This window comes from Protopterus annectens, chromosome 13.part0 (assembly GCF_019279795.1).
Source record: "Protopterus annectens isolate FY-2018-M chromosome 13.part0, PAN1.0, whole genome shotgun sequence".
NCBI classification, from domain to species: domain Eukaryota; kingdom Metazoa; phylum Chordata; order Ceratodontiformes; family Protopteridae; genus Protopterus; species Protopterus annectens.
Window position 1 is genome coordinate 396,222,057 of NC_056747.1, and position 14,789 is coordinate 396,236,845.

The 14,789-nt window shown below is 36.7% G+C and overlaps 1 protein-coding gene across 2 annotated transcripts in view; it reads right to left on the minus strand.

The window, feature by feature from the left end:
- MATK (megakaryocyte-associated tyrosine kinase) overlaps positions 1 to 14,789 on the minus strand; it is a 716,676-nt gene that overhangs the window by 60,958 nt on the left and 640,929 nt on the right. For both annotated transcript variants that reach the window (XM_044054018.1, XM_044054017.1), the window contains one exon: positions 4,628 to 4,823. In XM_044054018.1, coding sequence (XP_043909953.1) covers positions 4,628 to 4,823 — 196 coding nt within the window. The remainder of the gene's footprint in view (positions 1 to 4,627; positions 4,824 to 14,789) is intronic.

The window sequence follows — 14,789 nt, forward strand, 5'->3', positions numbered from 1 at the left end:
TCTATTTAACTTAAGTAGCCTATAGCAGCTTCATATATGCCAGTGGAACTTGAACACATATCATCACAGCTCGAGTTTCAGTGTACATCGTTTACAAAAGAAAAAACTACCAGGCTGTTTTAAAATCAGCACAGAATCAGAGCATACATCAGAAAAACACCCAGAAGTCACTGCAGCTTGAGCAGCAGGAATATAACAGGGGACTGGTCTGTTAGAGTCAACAGCCTATCACATGGTTGCAGCTTGTATGCATATATGACACTGCTGCTGACCTAAACAAGAGAGGGATCATGAACATCCAGGACCAGGAAGAAGTTGTCTTCCCACTCACTTCTGAGAGTGAGTAACTCAGCATGTACCTCATACCAGCACCATACAAGAGAGTGCTCTGGATGAACATTTTTTCCTTTTGGAACTTTTCTCTTGGCTTGCAATTTTTTGCAACAAGGATGATGATGTATTTTTGAAGAGTTTTTTTCCAGGTGAGATAATTAAAAAAAAAAAAAAAAAAAACTCTTGGACTGAATGATTGGGAATGAAATGAGTACCATTCAGTTTAAACTTTATATAATTTTCCTTTCAGGTCAACCAGATACTTTAGGTAGGAAAGTTAGGCAGTGTGTTTTGTGAGCTGTTTGTGAATGATTTGTTTTCTAATATAATATGCTAGCAGGGTCAAATAGATATTAGGTAAGCAGTGTGTTTTGAGGGCCATTTGTGGATGACTTTTTTTTGTTATAATGTTCTAGCATGGTCAACCAGATACTAAGTAGGCAGTGTCATTTGGGTGCTGTTCATGGATTATTAAAGCAATAACTGACGACATGGTGTGGTATATTGAAGATTTACCCATTGCCGGTGTGGTTTAATCATGAGGCAAGCCCGAGTGATTAAATAAAGCCACCTGTGGGTAAATTTCAATATACCACAACCACGGAGTCAGTTATTGCTATTATACAATGACATTATTTAAGAAAAAAAAAACTTACTTTTCTTAAATAACGTCTTTGTATAACAGCGCATTACTGTTCTTCCGCTGGTTGTGGTACACTGCTTCCTTGTTTTGATGCACTGAGCATGCATATGGGGCTTGCTTCCCAAGCATACCTAGTACATCAATGTTTTGAAATGAAAGCAACGGATACAATAAAGTCTCTGTTGCTCCATTTTATTCTTTTTTTTTTTTTATTTGTTTAAAAAAATATATGTTAAGGACTTTATACCAATGGAAAAAAGTCCAGGCGACCGGACCTTTTTTCCATTGGTATATTGTGGGATTTACAATGGGCACACTGGCCAATCAGCATGCATGTTTTGGAATATTAATGGGGGGGTCATTGTATAATTTTATTTATCTTTCTAATATAGTATCCTAACAGGGTTAACCATATATTAGGTAGGCAGTGTCATTTGGGGGCTTTTGTGGATGAAATGTTTTTTGCAATGGGCTGGCTAGGTAGCAAGTGTTGGGGGCTGCTGATTAATGATTTTTTTTTTATCTTAACAGGCTCAACCAGATACTAGGCAGACATTGTGTTTGGGGATGTTTGTGGTTGACTTTATTTGTAATTTTTAATATCCTGGCTGCCAAAGCCAAGTAGATACTAGGTAGGCAGTGCGTTTTGGGGGCTGTTTGTAGATGAGATTTTTTTTTTAATTTAATATCTTGGCATGGTCAATCCAGATACATTAGGAATGTAGGCATTTGGTATGGTGGCTGTTTACAGGTGAAATGATTTTTTTCATCTATTACGTCTTGCACTTTTTTACCCTGACATGGTCAAACCAGATACTATAGGAAGGCAGCAGGAGGAGCTGTTTGTGGATGAAAAAATACTACTTTTGTATTACTATTTAATAGGTCTTGACTTAACACTATTTATTTTTTCTTTCTTTTTTCTAATCTTGGGAAGGTGGTACCAGATACTTTAGGTAGGTAATGGAGGTTGTTTGTGGATAATTTTTTTTTACTCTAATATTGTGTCATGGTCAAACTAGATACTTTGGGTTGGTAGTGGGTGTGGGGGCTGTTTGTTGCTGCAATGATTGGCCCTGCTGTTTTGTTGTTGAAACTCTGTCCTTGCATGACTAAAGTGTATATGGGTGAAGTAAGAACACATGCAAGCTCCTGATTACTGTTATGTCAAAAAAAAATACATTCATACAACCATTGTCTTCTTTTTTCATTTCATTAACCTTGTAGGGTTAAACCAGATACTGTGGAAGGACAATTGGGATGGGAGGGGCTATATATTGAAATGAAATGACTGGTCTTGCTGTTTACTGTTGTGGTTCTGACTTTGCAGGACTAATGTGTATTTCGGTGAAGAAAGATTGATATTTAGGTAAGTAATGGGGGGGGGGGTGATGTCTGTGTATGAAATGTCTGGCCTTGTTTACTGATGTAGTTCTGGCTTTGCAAGTTTAATGTGTAAACTAAATGTATTTATTATTTATTTTACATTTGTTGACTGGGGAAGTCCGACTGGATGCATGTTCATTTTCAGCAGAGGCCTGGGGAGGAAAGCTCCCCAGTTAAATTAATGTAGCCATTACTATTTTTATTTTAATCCTGGCAGGGTCAAAGCAGATACTTTAGGTCTGCAATTGATGGGATGCTGGTCTGGATGAAGTGTCTGGTTGTTTTGGTCTTATACTTTTGACTTTCATTGACTAATTTGTATTCTGGTGGAACAAGATGGAACAGAAGCTGTGACTCGAAGTGTGTGTGCATCAAAAATACATTGCACATTAAAATTATTAATCTTGCAAGGCCAAAACACCTATTTTAGGAAGGTAATGGGCATGGAGGTAGGATTATGAATAGAATGGAATGAATGTCGCTGCTATTTACTGTTAGAATTCTGACTTTGCTAAACTAGTGTATATTAGGGTGGAGAAAGATGGACTACAACCTCTAAGCTTTGGCTAATGTTTATGTGAAAACAATACATCGTCACCAATGTCTTTTCTCATTTTTTTCATACCTTGAAATTTCAACCCAGATACTGAGCTTGATTAAAATGACTGACTCTGTTGACAATTTACTGTTGTAACTATGGCTTGGAAATATTAATGCTTATTTGTGTAAGGCGAGCTGTGACTACTGTTTTTCTGCAATAAAACTAAATTAAAGCAAGCATCACTATTATTGTTATCTTAATCCTGGCAGGGCCAAAACAGATGGAAGCTGCTATGGTGGCTGTTTGTAGATAAAATGACTGTCCCTGATGATTTGTTGCTATAATTCTGGCTTTCAGGGACTAATGTGTATTTGGGTGAAACAAGATGGAATATAAACTGCGACGGTGTGCATGAAAATATATGAATGAAAGCATTATTATTATTACTATTATTATTATTAATTATTATTATCATTATTTTATCTTGGCAAGGCCAAGCCTGATACTTTAGGTAGGTCATGGGCATAGGGGGCTGTTTGTGGCTGAAGTGACTGGCCCTGCTGTTTTGCTGCTGTAACTGTGGCTTTGCAAGACTAATGTGTATTTGGGTAAAGTAAGATCGACTACAAGCTCTGAGCTCTGGCTACTGTTTATGAGAAAAAGTACATTAATGTAACCATTATATATTGTTTTCTTTTTAACTTGGCAAAGTCAAATCAGATAATGTGTGCAGTCAATAAGAATGGGGCTGTAACTGAATTAAATGGCAGGCCCTATTTTTACTGTTGTAATTCTGGCTTGCAAGATGAATGTGTATTTGGGTAAGGTGAGCTGGAATACAAGCTGTGACTACTGGTTCTATGCAACAAAAGTAAAATAAAGCAAGCAGTACTATTAGTGTTACTTTAATCCTTGCAGGGTCAAAGCAGATAACTGACATGGGCAGTTTGTATGGTTGCATTTTTGTTGATGAAATGATTGGCCCTGCTGTTTTGTTGTACTTCTGGCTTTGCAGAATTAATGTGTAAATTGCTCAGTGTTGACACAGCTGTAATAAAGTTCCACCTCATCGCAATTAGTCATACCCCAATGCAGTCAGACACTACACAGTTGTCTGCCTCCTGCAGTCCCCCCTTGGTTTGAAGTCACCCAATGCCACTGCCTTGCAGTCATGTACATAGCTCATTAGCATCAATGCGTTCTTATTTAGTCTGGTGCCATAATTATGAAAGCACACTTGTTTGTTGAAAAAAATCATTTTGAATGTATTACTGAAAAAATGATCTATACCCGTCAGTTTCTTAAACAACTGAGATCCACTTTACAAATGTATCAACACCATAAACCTGACTACTTCAGAGTACATTGCTTAGTGTTATGCATTATGTGTCGAACCATTTTCAAGGATAGCTTCTTGATACACCTAACAGCACTTTTTAGGAAAAATCAGTCCATTACCATGTCAAATGCATTGCTTTCTTTGTACTTATTTTGGTTTTAGTAAAACACCTCTCAGTAACTTTGGGAAGTAACAATTCATGCAACTAAAGGCCTTGATAAACCTCATAACTGTTCTGTGATATTACTGAGTGGTCCTGTACTTACATGATACTATTTCTGAAACCTGGATGAGCTTTAGGGGTCATGGTCTCATTAGTTAATCTAGGCAACAGAATGCGTTCTGGCTTCAGCTTGGACCAGCCCGGCCTTGTTACTTTACTCACATTTTGTTTCAGTGCCTCAGGTGCTGTCCATTTGACAGGAAGCTTAGCATTATCTTCCTTCTTCGGATCTGCCTTGGCCAGTCCAAAATCGCTCACCTTTGCCACAATCTCATCAGAAATTAGGATATTCCTTGCAGCTAAGTCTCGATGGACCAACTTTTTTGACTCAAGGTATTCCATGCCTTCACAAACTTCACTAAATCAATAAAAAAACACACAAATAAATAAATACAAATATAGTAGCACTTTAAGGCTTGGTCTTATGCATTGCTAAAGTGGATTACATGCAGATAAATGTAGAATTCCAAAAGACAGTTTGCAGTATGATAGTTACACCTCAACATAATGTAGTTTATTCTTAAATGCCTAGAATATTAAAATTGTATTATATGGCATTACATTATTCATATTTATTTTAATTTTTTTCCCTTTGGTGTATGCATTTCAAGAATAATAAGACTCATTTCTGGAGAAAAAAACATTCAAAAAATTAAACAAATAAAAAACAAAACAGCTATATTATCTGTCTGTATGATTAGGATCACCAAGCTGTCATTCCTATTCATGAAACACCTGGGAGTGTGTGGACATTAAAGAAGCAATGGATAACAGAGCCATCAGACAGTTTACGTCAGATGTAATTAATAAGCCATAGCCAGAGAAACAGTTATGCAAACCTAGTATACATCAGTATCTGAACAAATACCACAGTTAAACTGGTTCAGTATGTAAAATGTTTACCCTTGATGCTGGTAAATCGCAATACTCTGAGTCAGTGGTAGTTTAGGTAGGTAAAACATATCCCACAATGCATCAAAATGAGATAACCTTTTTTATACATATACACATATTTATTTCGAAGTTGTTGTTGTGTCTTTCAGCTTATCCCAGTTAGGAGTCGCCACAGTGGAACTCCGGTCCGCTAATGTTTGGTAGTGGATTTTTACGTGCTGAGTTACCAGCCCTGACGCACAACCTTCAACGAAGGCATGCCCATTCACGCATACCTCCCCGCAGCACCACTACCGTGGGATTCGAAGTACACACACACACACACACATATATATATATATATATATATATATATATATATATGGGTCTACTTCTATTCGCTGACAGCCCATTTCACTGAAACCCATTTCGTTGACAGCTCATTTCATTGACAAACATTCTAGGTGGGGGGCTATGCCCCCCACACCCCCCCAACTATATATAACAACTCCACAGTCGCACAGCAGTGGGGAGGGGGCAAAACCCAGGTTTTTGCCTTGAATACTTTTGTCAATGAAATGAGCTGTCAACGAAATGGGTTTCAGTGAAATGGGCTGTCAGCGAATAGAAGTAGACCCATATATATATATTATACCCATGCACACAAACATACACACAAATAAAAAAAGATACAAAATAAAGTCAAAAAGAAGCAGGGAATAAAAAAGAAACAGTATGCATTTATTTATTTATTTATTGACATTTGATTACTGTGAAAGTCCAACTGGGTAGGAGCTCATTTTCAGGGGAGACCCTATGAGAAAAGCTCCAAAAATATTCAAAACATTTTAAGAATAATAATTTTACAATCTTTAAAAATAATACAAAAAAATACAGTTTAAATAATTAGATCAAATTAGACATAATATGAAAACATTGGTTAAGAGTAGCTACAAGTTACGTGGCAACAATTTACTAGAGTAATGTTAGCCAGTTTATTTATAGACAAATTAAAGGTAAAGTAGTATGACACAAACAGGAATTGCAATGAAAAGTAGGTTTATAATATATTTAGAGAGAAAGCCAGGGAACTTAATAAGCCTATACCAGTTACACTTATAACACTTAAAGGTACCCTTTAAGAAAGGCAAGTAAATGAGTTGAACCATGATAAAAGGTAGGGAACCTTTTATCATGGGTCAACTCATTTACTTAAATATTATATTTTCTTAAATTTATCATAACCTTGGTTCAGCTCCATTACTCCAGCTTGAGGCAAATATTTGCTAATATTGCTTATTCTGACTTCTTTGGCTAATATGTGTAATTAAATTATTTCTTAAACATTCCAAGCAATTTATTATTCAAGTGCCTTTAACTAACAATAATATTTATAGATGTGTGTGCACAAACGTTCGTCAGAAGCTAACCTGATGCCGCACTTCAAACTTCTGTACTCAAGAATGACAGGGTTTTCACCAACATGCATTTTCTCCACAGTAATAAATAAGAGACTCTAATGTTCTAATGCCTGCCATTACTGACTGACTGACTGCAATCCTTAGTGATTTACCACAGAAGGCAAGCCAAAAATCTCACATATTCCACTTTCTGTTACAAAGCCTCTTCAGCTCTACCTTTTCAAATAAACTATACACAGGAAAAAAAAAAAAAACAATATTATCACATATGTCACACGTGTGTATCAAAAATATCAGATTTCTCATAGAAGATCACACTCATAGTAACCTAGACTGCAAAACTTTCTGTGTACCATCAAAACACAACAGGAAAAACTTGCTCACCCATTGTGTAAAAACAAAGGTTCTTGCTGTTGTGAATGACGTAAGATACACAATCCTTCTGCTAGGAATTTATAAAGCACAGCAACCTTTACAAGTAATTAATTAAGCAATAAGTGCCATAAAAATCTTGACATTCTTAGAAACAATTAAACCTTGAGTGCCTCTTTTTGAAAGAGTACAGACTGAATTATGCAAATCTTTCCATAGTTCCCATCTATAATATTCTTGCATAATAATCTCAGACTAGACGTGAAGATAGTTACAGCATTATTAAAACATTCACTATCCAACTCTTGCTTTTCTTTAGATATTCCGGAAAAATATTACTCACTTTTGTTGTGCAAGACTGTCACCCCCCCCAAAAACACACATATATATGCACACACACACACATTTAAAACATTAAAAAAAAAAAAAAAAAAAAAAAAAAATATATATATATATATATATATATATATATATATATATATATATATATTTATATATATAGATGTTCTGCATTTGGCCATGATACTTGCTGGTTGACATCTGTTTAGTTGGCCGCATTTAAGAACTGTTAAAACTGGAAACAATGGAGCCAACAGCGATAAAAAATATTCCAAACTGTTTTAATGTAAGCGCTTTCGGCTCGGACCTTTCCAAGCCTTCATCAGACAAAACAGTAAACTGCAAGCAACAATCAGTTAAATATCAGCATCCATTAAATTCTTAATTAATCTTTAAAGAAGAAGTGCTCTAGCTAAACACATTGTTCATAATCCAGCACACCTTTTTAAATTCATAATACTGCAAAAAAGAACATTAGACATTAGGGGCGGCCCTTGGCAGTTAAGACTTGAACTGGATGAGCTTAAATGGCAAATTCTCACTAATGCCCAGGTTTATCCAGGACTAAACAAAGCCATTTCTATTAAATGTGTACTAAATTTATTGTCCTTAAATAGATGAGTTTTTCATAATGTTTTTTATGCATAATGTTTTTTATGCATTATTTTTTATGTATTATTTTTTATGTATTTATATGTACAAACTTTTTAGAACATAATGCATATATGAAATAGTATAATTAATATATTTTTATTTAACTGATAGTAATCAGATAGTAACCCCACCATGTACATTGAGCAAACGTAACTTTTAATGTACTTTTAGCTGATACTTTGTATATCCCTTAGATTGAGTTAAATGAAGGTATTTTTAAAGCACATCTTCTTTAAAGATTAATTAAGAATTTAATGGATGCTGATATTTAACTGATTGTTGCTTGTAGTTTACTGTTTTGTCTGATGAAGGCTTGGAAAGGTCCGAGCCGAAAGTGCTTACATTAAAACAGTTTGGAATATTTTTTATCGCTGTTGGCTCCATTGTTTCCAGTTTTAACAGTTCTTAGTTTTGGAAGTTTTTAGTTGGCCGCATTTGGTCAATATATGCAGATGATTGACAGGTGTGTGAAAATGACAGTCTCCGGTTAGGGTTTATTCCCTTTCCCCTAGGACTGTGCTGTAGTATATACAATTATCAGGGGGGTGTGGGATGCAGGGGGGCTTTCCTCCCTATAAAAAAATATGTTATTTTTATTTGTATGTGCAAAGGTTCTTCCTTGGCACATGTGTTGTAGCTTGTTGATGTTCAATTTATCAACCTTTTGTAGTTTGACTGCTGGCATAAGTTTTATATATATATCTATATATATATATATATATATATATATATATATATATATATATATATATATATAGCTGCACTTACATTCTCAACTGATTTAAGTGCTGTATCAGAATGTTGACAGCTGATTTTACTGACAGTTCACTTTGTTGACAGTTCATTTTGTAGACACGGGTAAGTGGGCTGGTGTTAGGGGTGGCAATGTATTTATGTGATTGTTTATAGGATGTTCATCGTGCATACAGCTGCAGTCATTACAGATGGGTTATCCTGCCGTCAGGCGGGTCCTCGGTCGGCCGAATTCCAAAGTCTAGGTCCGGCGTCGGTTGTCATTGCTTCTTCCCTGATGTCAGTGCGGCAGAGGTATAAAAGAGGCAGCCGACGCCATTTTCTTCAGTCTTTCTTGCCGCGCGGTGCCCGAAGCAGAAGCAGTTCGCAAGTGCCAGTCGGCCAGCTCCTGAGATTTACGAAAGTATTTCAGCCGAAGTCTTCTTGAAAGCTAAGTACCCCGTTGGGGAAACTTTTCTTGCCTCAGACCGATGTCAGACAAAGTTAATAATTGCATTTCATGTGGGAAGCAAATACCGCATAAGGATTTCCACTCTTTCTGTATACCTTGCTTAGGCCCAGACCACGACGTCTCGGCCTGCCGTTTTTGTGCTAGATTCAACAAGCACACTATTAAGCGCCGGGCGGAGTTCGCCCTTCACTATTTTGGCAAAAAATGTAATTATATTATGTCATCGGATACTCCGACTCCAGTTTTGAGCAAAAGACGCAAAGATAAGGACTGACATACGAGGTCCGCACCGACTACTGATACCACGCTAAGGCCGACTACCGGTTCTCTGGTGCTCAGCGAGGCACCTACACAGCCCCTGAGTACCGATGACACTACATTTCCGGTGTCTTCAGTACCCGAGGTCGCAGGCTCCTCGGTCCCCATTCCTACTGCAGATACCGACGACACTCTTGGTGGGGAAACTCAGAATTTAGACAGGCCTGCCATTTCTCGAGGTGTCTTCAGGCCTTCCTCCTTCTCTATTAAAGCTTTCACTAAATCTAAAGCAGCCATGAAAACCAAAAAACAGGGTCCTCAGACCCCCTCTCAAGGCCCCATGCCTAAAAAGCAGATGCTTAAAATGGCTGAGGATTTGATTACTCTTATCAGGAGTTCTCAACCCCCCTCTGACAAAAGGCCCAGATTAGAGGAAGACTACCCTTCCTCAGATCAAGCTTCTATTACCTCAGAACATTCTGAGGACCAGGATTATGCCTATTCTCCTTTCAAAGACTCTGATGCAGAGGAGTCTATTCCCCCGGTCTCCCCCCCTGAGGACTACTCTTTTGGGGAAACCCTGCATACATTGAGGGAACACTTTCACTGGGAAGGCCAAGATTACTCAGATTCCAAGAAAAGGCCCAGGGAATTTCTTCTGCTCCCCCAGCATAGGCCCCTGGCTATCCCTCCTGTTTTAGATATATTGGATGATGTGTACACAGAAGCCAGCCTTAATCCAGATTCTTTGCCTCCAGCTCCTGTTAAACCAGACAGGTATTACCGGGTTCCTGATTCTCACCAGTTCCTATACAAAAGCCATACTGCTGACCCAGAAACTATTTCACAGGGTCCCAAGGGAATTAAGGCCTCTACTGCTAAAAACCCATTACCTTCAGAGAGAGATTCCAGAGCTTTAGAAAGGTGGGGGAAAAAGGTGTACACCTCGGCCACTTTAACCATGAGGGCATTAAACTGTCAGTTCCATATGTTAAAGTATCAACAGTTTTTGTTATCTCAGTTGAAAAGCAAAATGACACAACCAGAACAACCAGATTTGAAAGAGTTGCAGGATTTGTTGCATGGTGCAGAGCAAGTAGGTAAACATACCTTGCAGTGTGGTTTTGATGCTTTAGAGGCCTCATGTAGAGCTGCTGTTATGGGGTCTGTTATACGTAGGCATGCTTGGCTCAAAGAGCAAACCTTACCAGATCATGTCAAAGCTAAATTATTAGATGCACCTCTTCAAAAAGATGTATTGTTTGGTGTTAAAGCTGAGGAGGTACTAAAGAAAATGGAGGAAAAAGAAAAATCAATGCAAACAGTGAAAGATTTCCTGCAGGTACAACCTCCATGTTTCAGCAGAAACTGGCCTTCAAAAAATTGGTCCTTTCCAGCCATGGACAGACCTCAAAGGGTCAGATACAGATGCCCAAGGGGTAGAGGGCAACCTCAAGGATCATTCAGAGCCAGACAGTGGCAAGCACCAACCCCAAGAGGTGGAGAAGATAGATCACAGTCATTTAGAAAACAGACACAATGACTTCCCCCTACACCTGCCAAGAAAAGCCTTAATGGCAGCACCTTTGGGCAGAAAACTGGCATTATTCTCAAAAAATTGGCATATTGTTACGAAAGACAAATGGATTCTGGACATTATAGACAGAGGCTACAGATTCCACTTTCACACCCTTCCAAAAATGAGAGGCATGCCAAACCTGCCACAAAATCAAAGGGCAGAGGCACAAAAACAAATTTCAGCTCTCAGGGACATGAAAGCGATTCAAGAGGTACCTGCAAAAGAACAAGGTCAAGGGTTTTATTCCAGACTACTCCTGGTACCAAGGAAAGACAAAGATTGGAGACCTATCTTAGACCTATCCATCCTAAACACATATCTACAGGTGCCAAAATTCAAGATGCTCACATTACAGCAGCTTCTTCCCATGCTGGGCAAGGAGTCTTGGCTGGTAACATTGGACCTCAAGGAGGCATACCTGCATGTCCCTATTAGACAAAATTGCAGAAGATACCTCAGATTTCTTGCAGGTTCAACCCACTACCAATTCTCTGCATTGCCCTTTGGCTTATCTACTGCACCCAGAGTGTTTACGGAATGCCTGGTGTTAGATATTATGAATATAAATATGCTGAAAGATAAATTATAGAATAAAAAGTTTGCTTGAATATATGTATAGAGTTTAGCAATGTAAAATGTGCATTCATACTATATGTATAACAGACAGGCTTCTCTTCACAGCATCAAAAAGAAAAGCCTAACAAAGCAATATTGGAAAGCAAGGATTATATGATTTTCTCATGTTTGCAGAACAAATATCTATTAACAGACATCCTTTTTTATAAATTCAGCAATACGTGATGTTTTTTCCAGTAGGAACAGCTTATGCAGATGTTTCCTTTCAGAATGGCATCCTCACATCAGCAAAAGTGCTTACATCACAAAAGGACAATAGAAAAGTCTAAAAACAGACATTATGTGACTTCCCATAGAAGGCCAGAAAAATATACTGAGGAAATAACAACCTCTTGTGTGCGTGACTAGCTATGTATTTAGCTATTGTAGTAATTCAATTATGTGAGAGAAGGACAGAGAGAGGTATTTTGTAGAAGTCATCATTCATATCTGTAATGAAGGAAAACTTTGTAAATATATGCTACAAATCTGACAGACTACGTGTGGTTTGTTATAAAATAAGTTATCTGTAACTGTGCTTATAGCTGCAAAATATATTTCTTTATCAGTGTGCAATTTGAAAGGCTTGACAGATGGAGTCATGATGTGTCTCTGATTCAGCAGTAAACAGCACAGCAAGACTGTGTGTCTTAAGAAGACTTCAAATCCCACAGTAAGCAAGCAAGCAAGCAGAAGTAAGCAGAGAGCTCCATATAATTTTTCAATGGTGACCCTGCCGTGATGAATGGGTAATGTCACTCCTGTAAAAGCACAGTAACGTTTATGTAAAGTACTTCAGATTTCTACAGTTTTCAACAGTTTGTAGCAATACAGTTTAATAGACGTCTAAATCCGGTGAGACTGCATTGCAGGAAGGTGGAGCAGTTCCATAAATTCTCCAGAAAAAGTACAAGACGAGGTTGTAAGACTGAATCTGCCAGTTTTGCTGTACCAACTTCACAAGTGACTACAGAAACTTTTCAACCATCTACAGTAAAGCAGCTTGGCCATCTGCCTGTCTGTTGACTGGTAAGAAAATTATTCTGTGTTACATACAGTATGAATGCCATAGATGTAATAATAATAACAGAAGAAATGTATATACAGCATATTTGTAAATGTAAAACCTTATTAGGGCAAGTTAGTAGTAAGGCATTATGCAAATGAATTGCAATTTGATAGTAAGGCATTATGCGAATGGATTATAATATTTGACTGGTATCTGAAATAAAATCCTGTGTGGTATAAAAATGTTTATTGTGTATACAATGTCATAAAAATACAGTGCATGACATTATCCAAAGGTTAGACTGTACAGACAAAAATTGTAAAGGTAAAGAACCAAGAAAAGTTATTATGTTGACATTATATTCAAATGTTAGACAGTTATGTTCTGTCACCAGATGCAAAAGGTCTATTTCAGAGTTGCAACAACAGTCAAATCAGTTACTGATAGAAACTCTAGTACATTTTGTTACAAAGGAATGTAGTAAACTTCTAAAAGACAGACATAATGAGTTTAGGAAGCTTAGACAAGTTATACACACATCTTTTCAAACGTGCATAGGAGTTTCAAATTCAGCAGAATGGCTTACTAAAGAATGTCAGAAAGACCATGCAACATCACAGGAAATTCAACTGCAGTTGCAGGATAAAGGGAATAAATTAGCTGAACTGACAAAGACTAAAAATGTCCTGCATACACAGTTAATCTGTGCAAAAGAAATATATTTTATAATATGTTTATGTTTTGAAAATGGTTAAGCATGCATGCTAGGATGGTAGGGACATGACATGCTTGTATAAAGATATACATATACAAGACAGACATGCATGTGTGTTCTTGTCATCTAGAGTACATTTGTTTACAATGCACAAAAGCAAAAGGCAGACAACAGCAAATATAAATAAACATATGTTATAATTGTATAGTAACACCAAACAGTTAAAGTTCTGAATTTTAAAAATAAATAAAATCACAGATGGTATTAGTCAAACAGTTTTTGTAAAATTAATAGCAGGACAGTTAAATAGTTAAATAAATAATTAAAAAAAAAATACTGAAATCCATGTAAGGTAGTTGTAAAATAATGTCTATTTATGTTGTATAAATGCATAGTTATGCAAATCACAATCACATTAAAGGAAAAATGCCAAAAGAATTAACTATAGTTTACAGAATATAAAATGTAAGCTCAGACCTTCCTAGACTGAATGAATAGTTACAGGAAATGCTGGAAAGGCAAGATAAACAACAAGACTGATTGCCAGGCAAGTAGCTTGAGTTTTTCTAAAGCATCATTGTTATTAAAAAATACTTGTTAAAATGTTTACAAGCAACACTATTTGGTAATTGTAATAAAATGTCACAATTGTGCATAGATGTCACTTATAATCTGTTTGCAAGTAAATGTTAAAAGGACAAAAAAAAACTTCAGTTGCATCAAGTACAGCCAGCAAATGGGCTATAGTATATATACAGTTCAAATCAATTGTGCAGGAGGGTGTAAATACCTACTAGAGGTAATATACAGTGAAAGCTTTATTTAGTAACCTAATAAAATAAATGTATAACCAAAGTGTTGGGCTAACATACATTCTATTTTCACAGCATAAAGCAGCTAAACAATAGTGCAGTACTACAGGGGGAGGGGTACTTTCTCAGTTTTACACTGACTGTATAAGCAGTAGTGCACAAGGGTCTAAAATAAAGCTACAGGAAAAAATATCTCATTCCTTCTTGACAATACTCTTTTATGAGAGGAAAAAACAGGTATTAGTGTATTAGAAATACTGGTAAACTGGATTAAACCTGACAGGATAAGATATTTTACAAGTTGTTAATAGCTATCATAATGGTTATTATTGTATTGTTTAGCATTAAATTGTATTTACAACCTGTTAAACTATAAAGCTATACAAGAGATGGTTTAAAAAACAAGAGATGGCTTAAAATTGATTACAGCTATACAAAAGAGAGTAAAGATATGTAAAAAAATTGAACAAGAT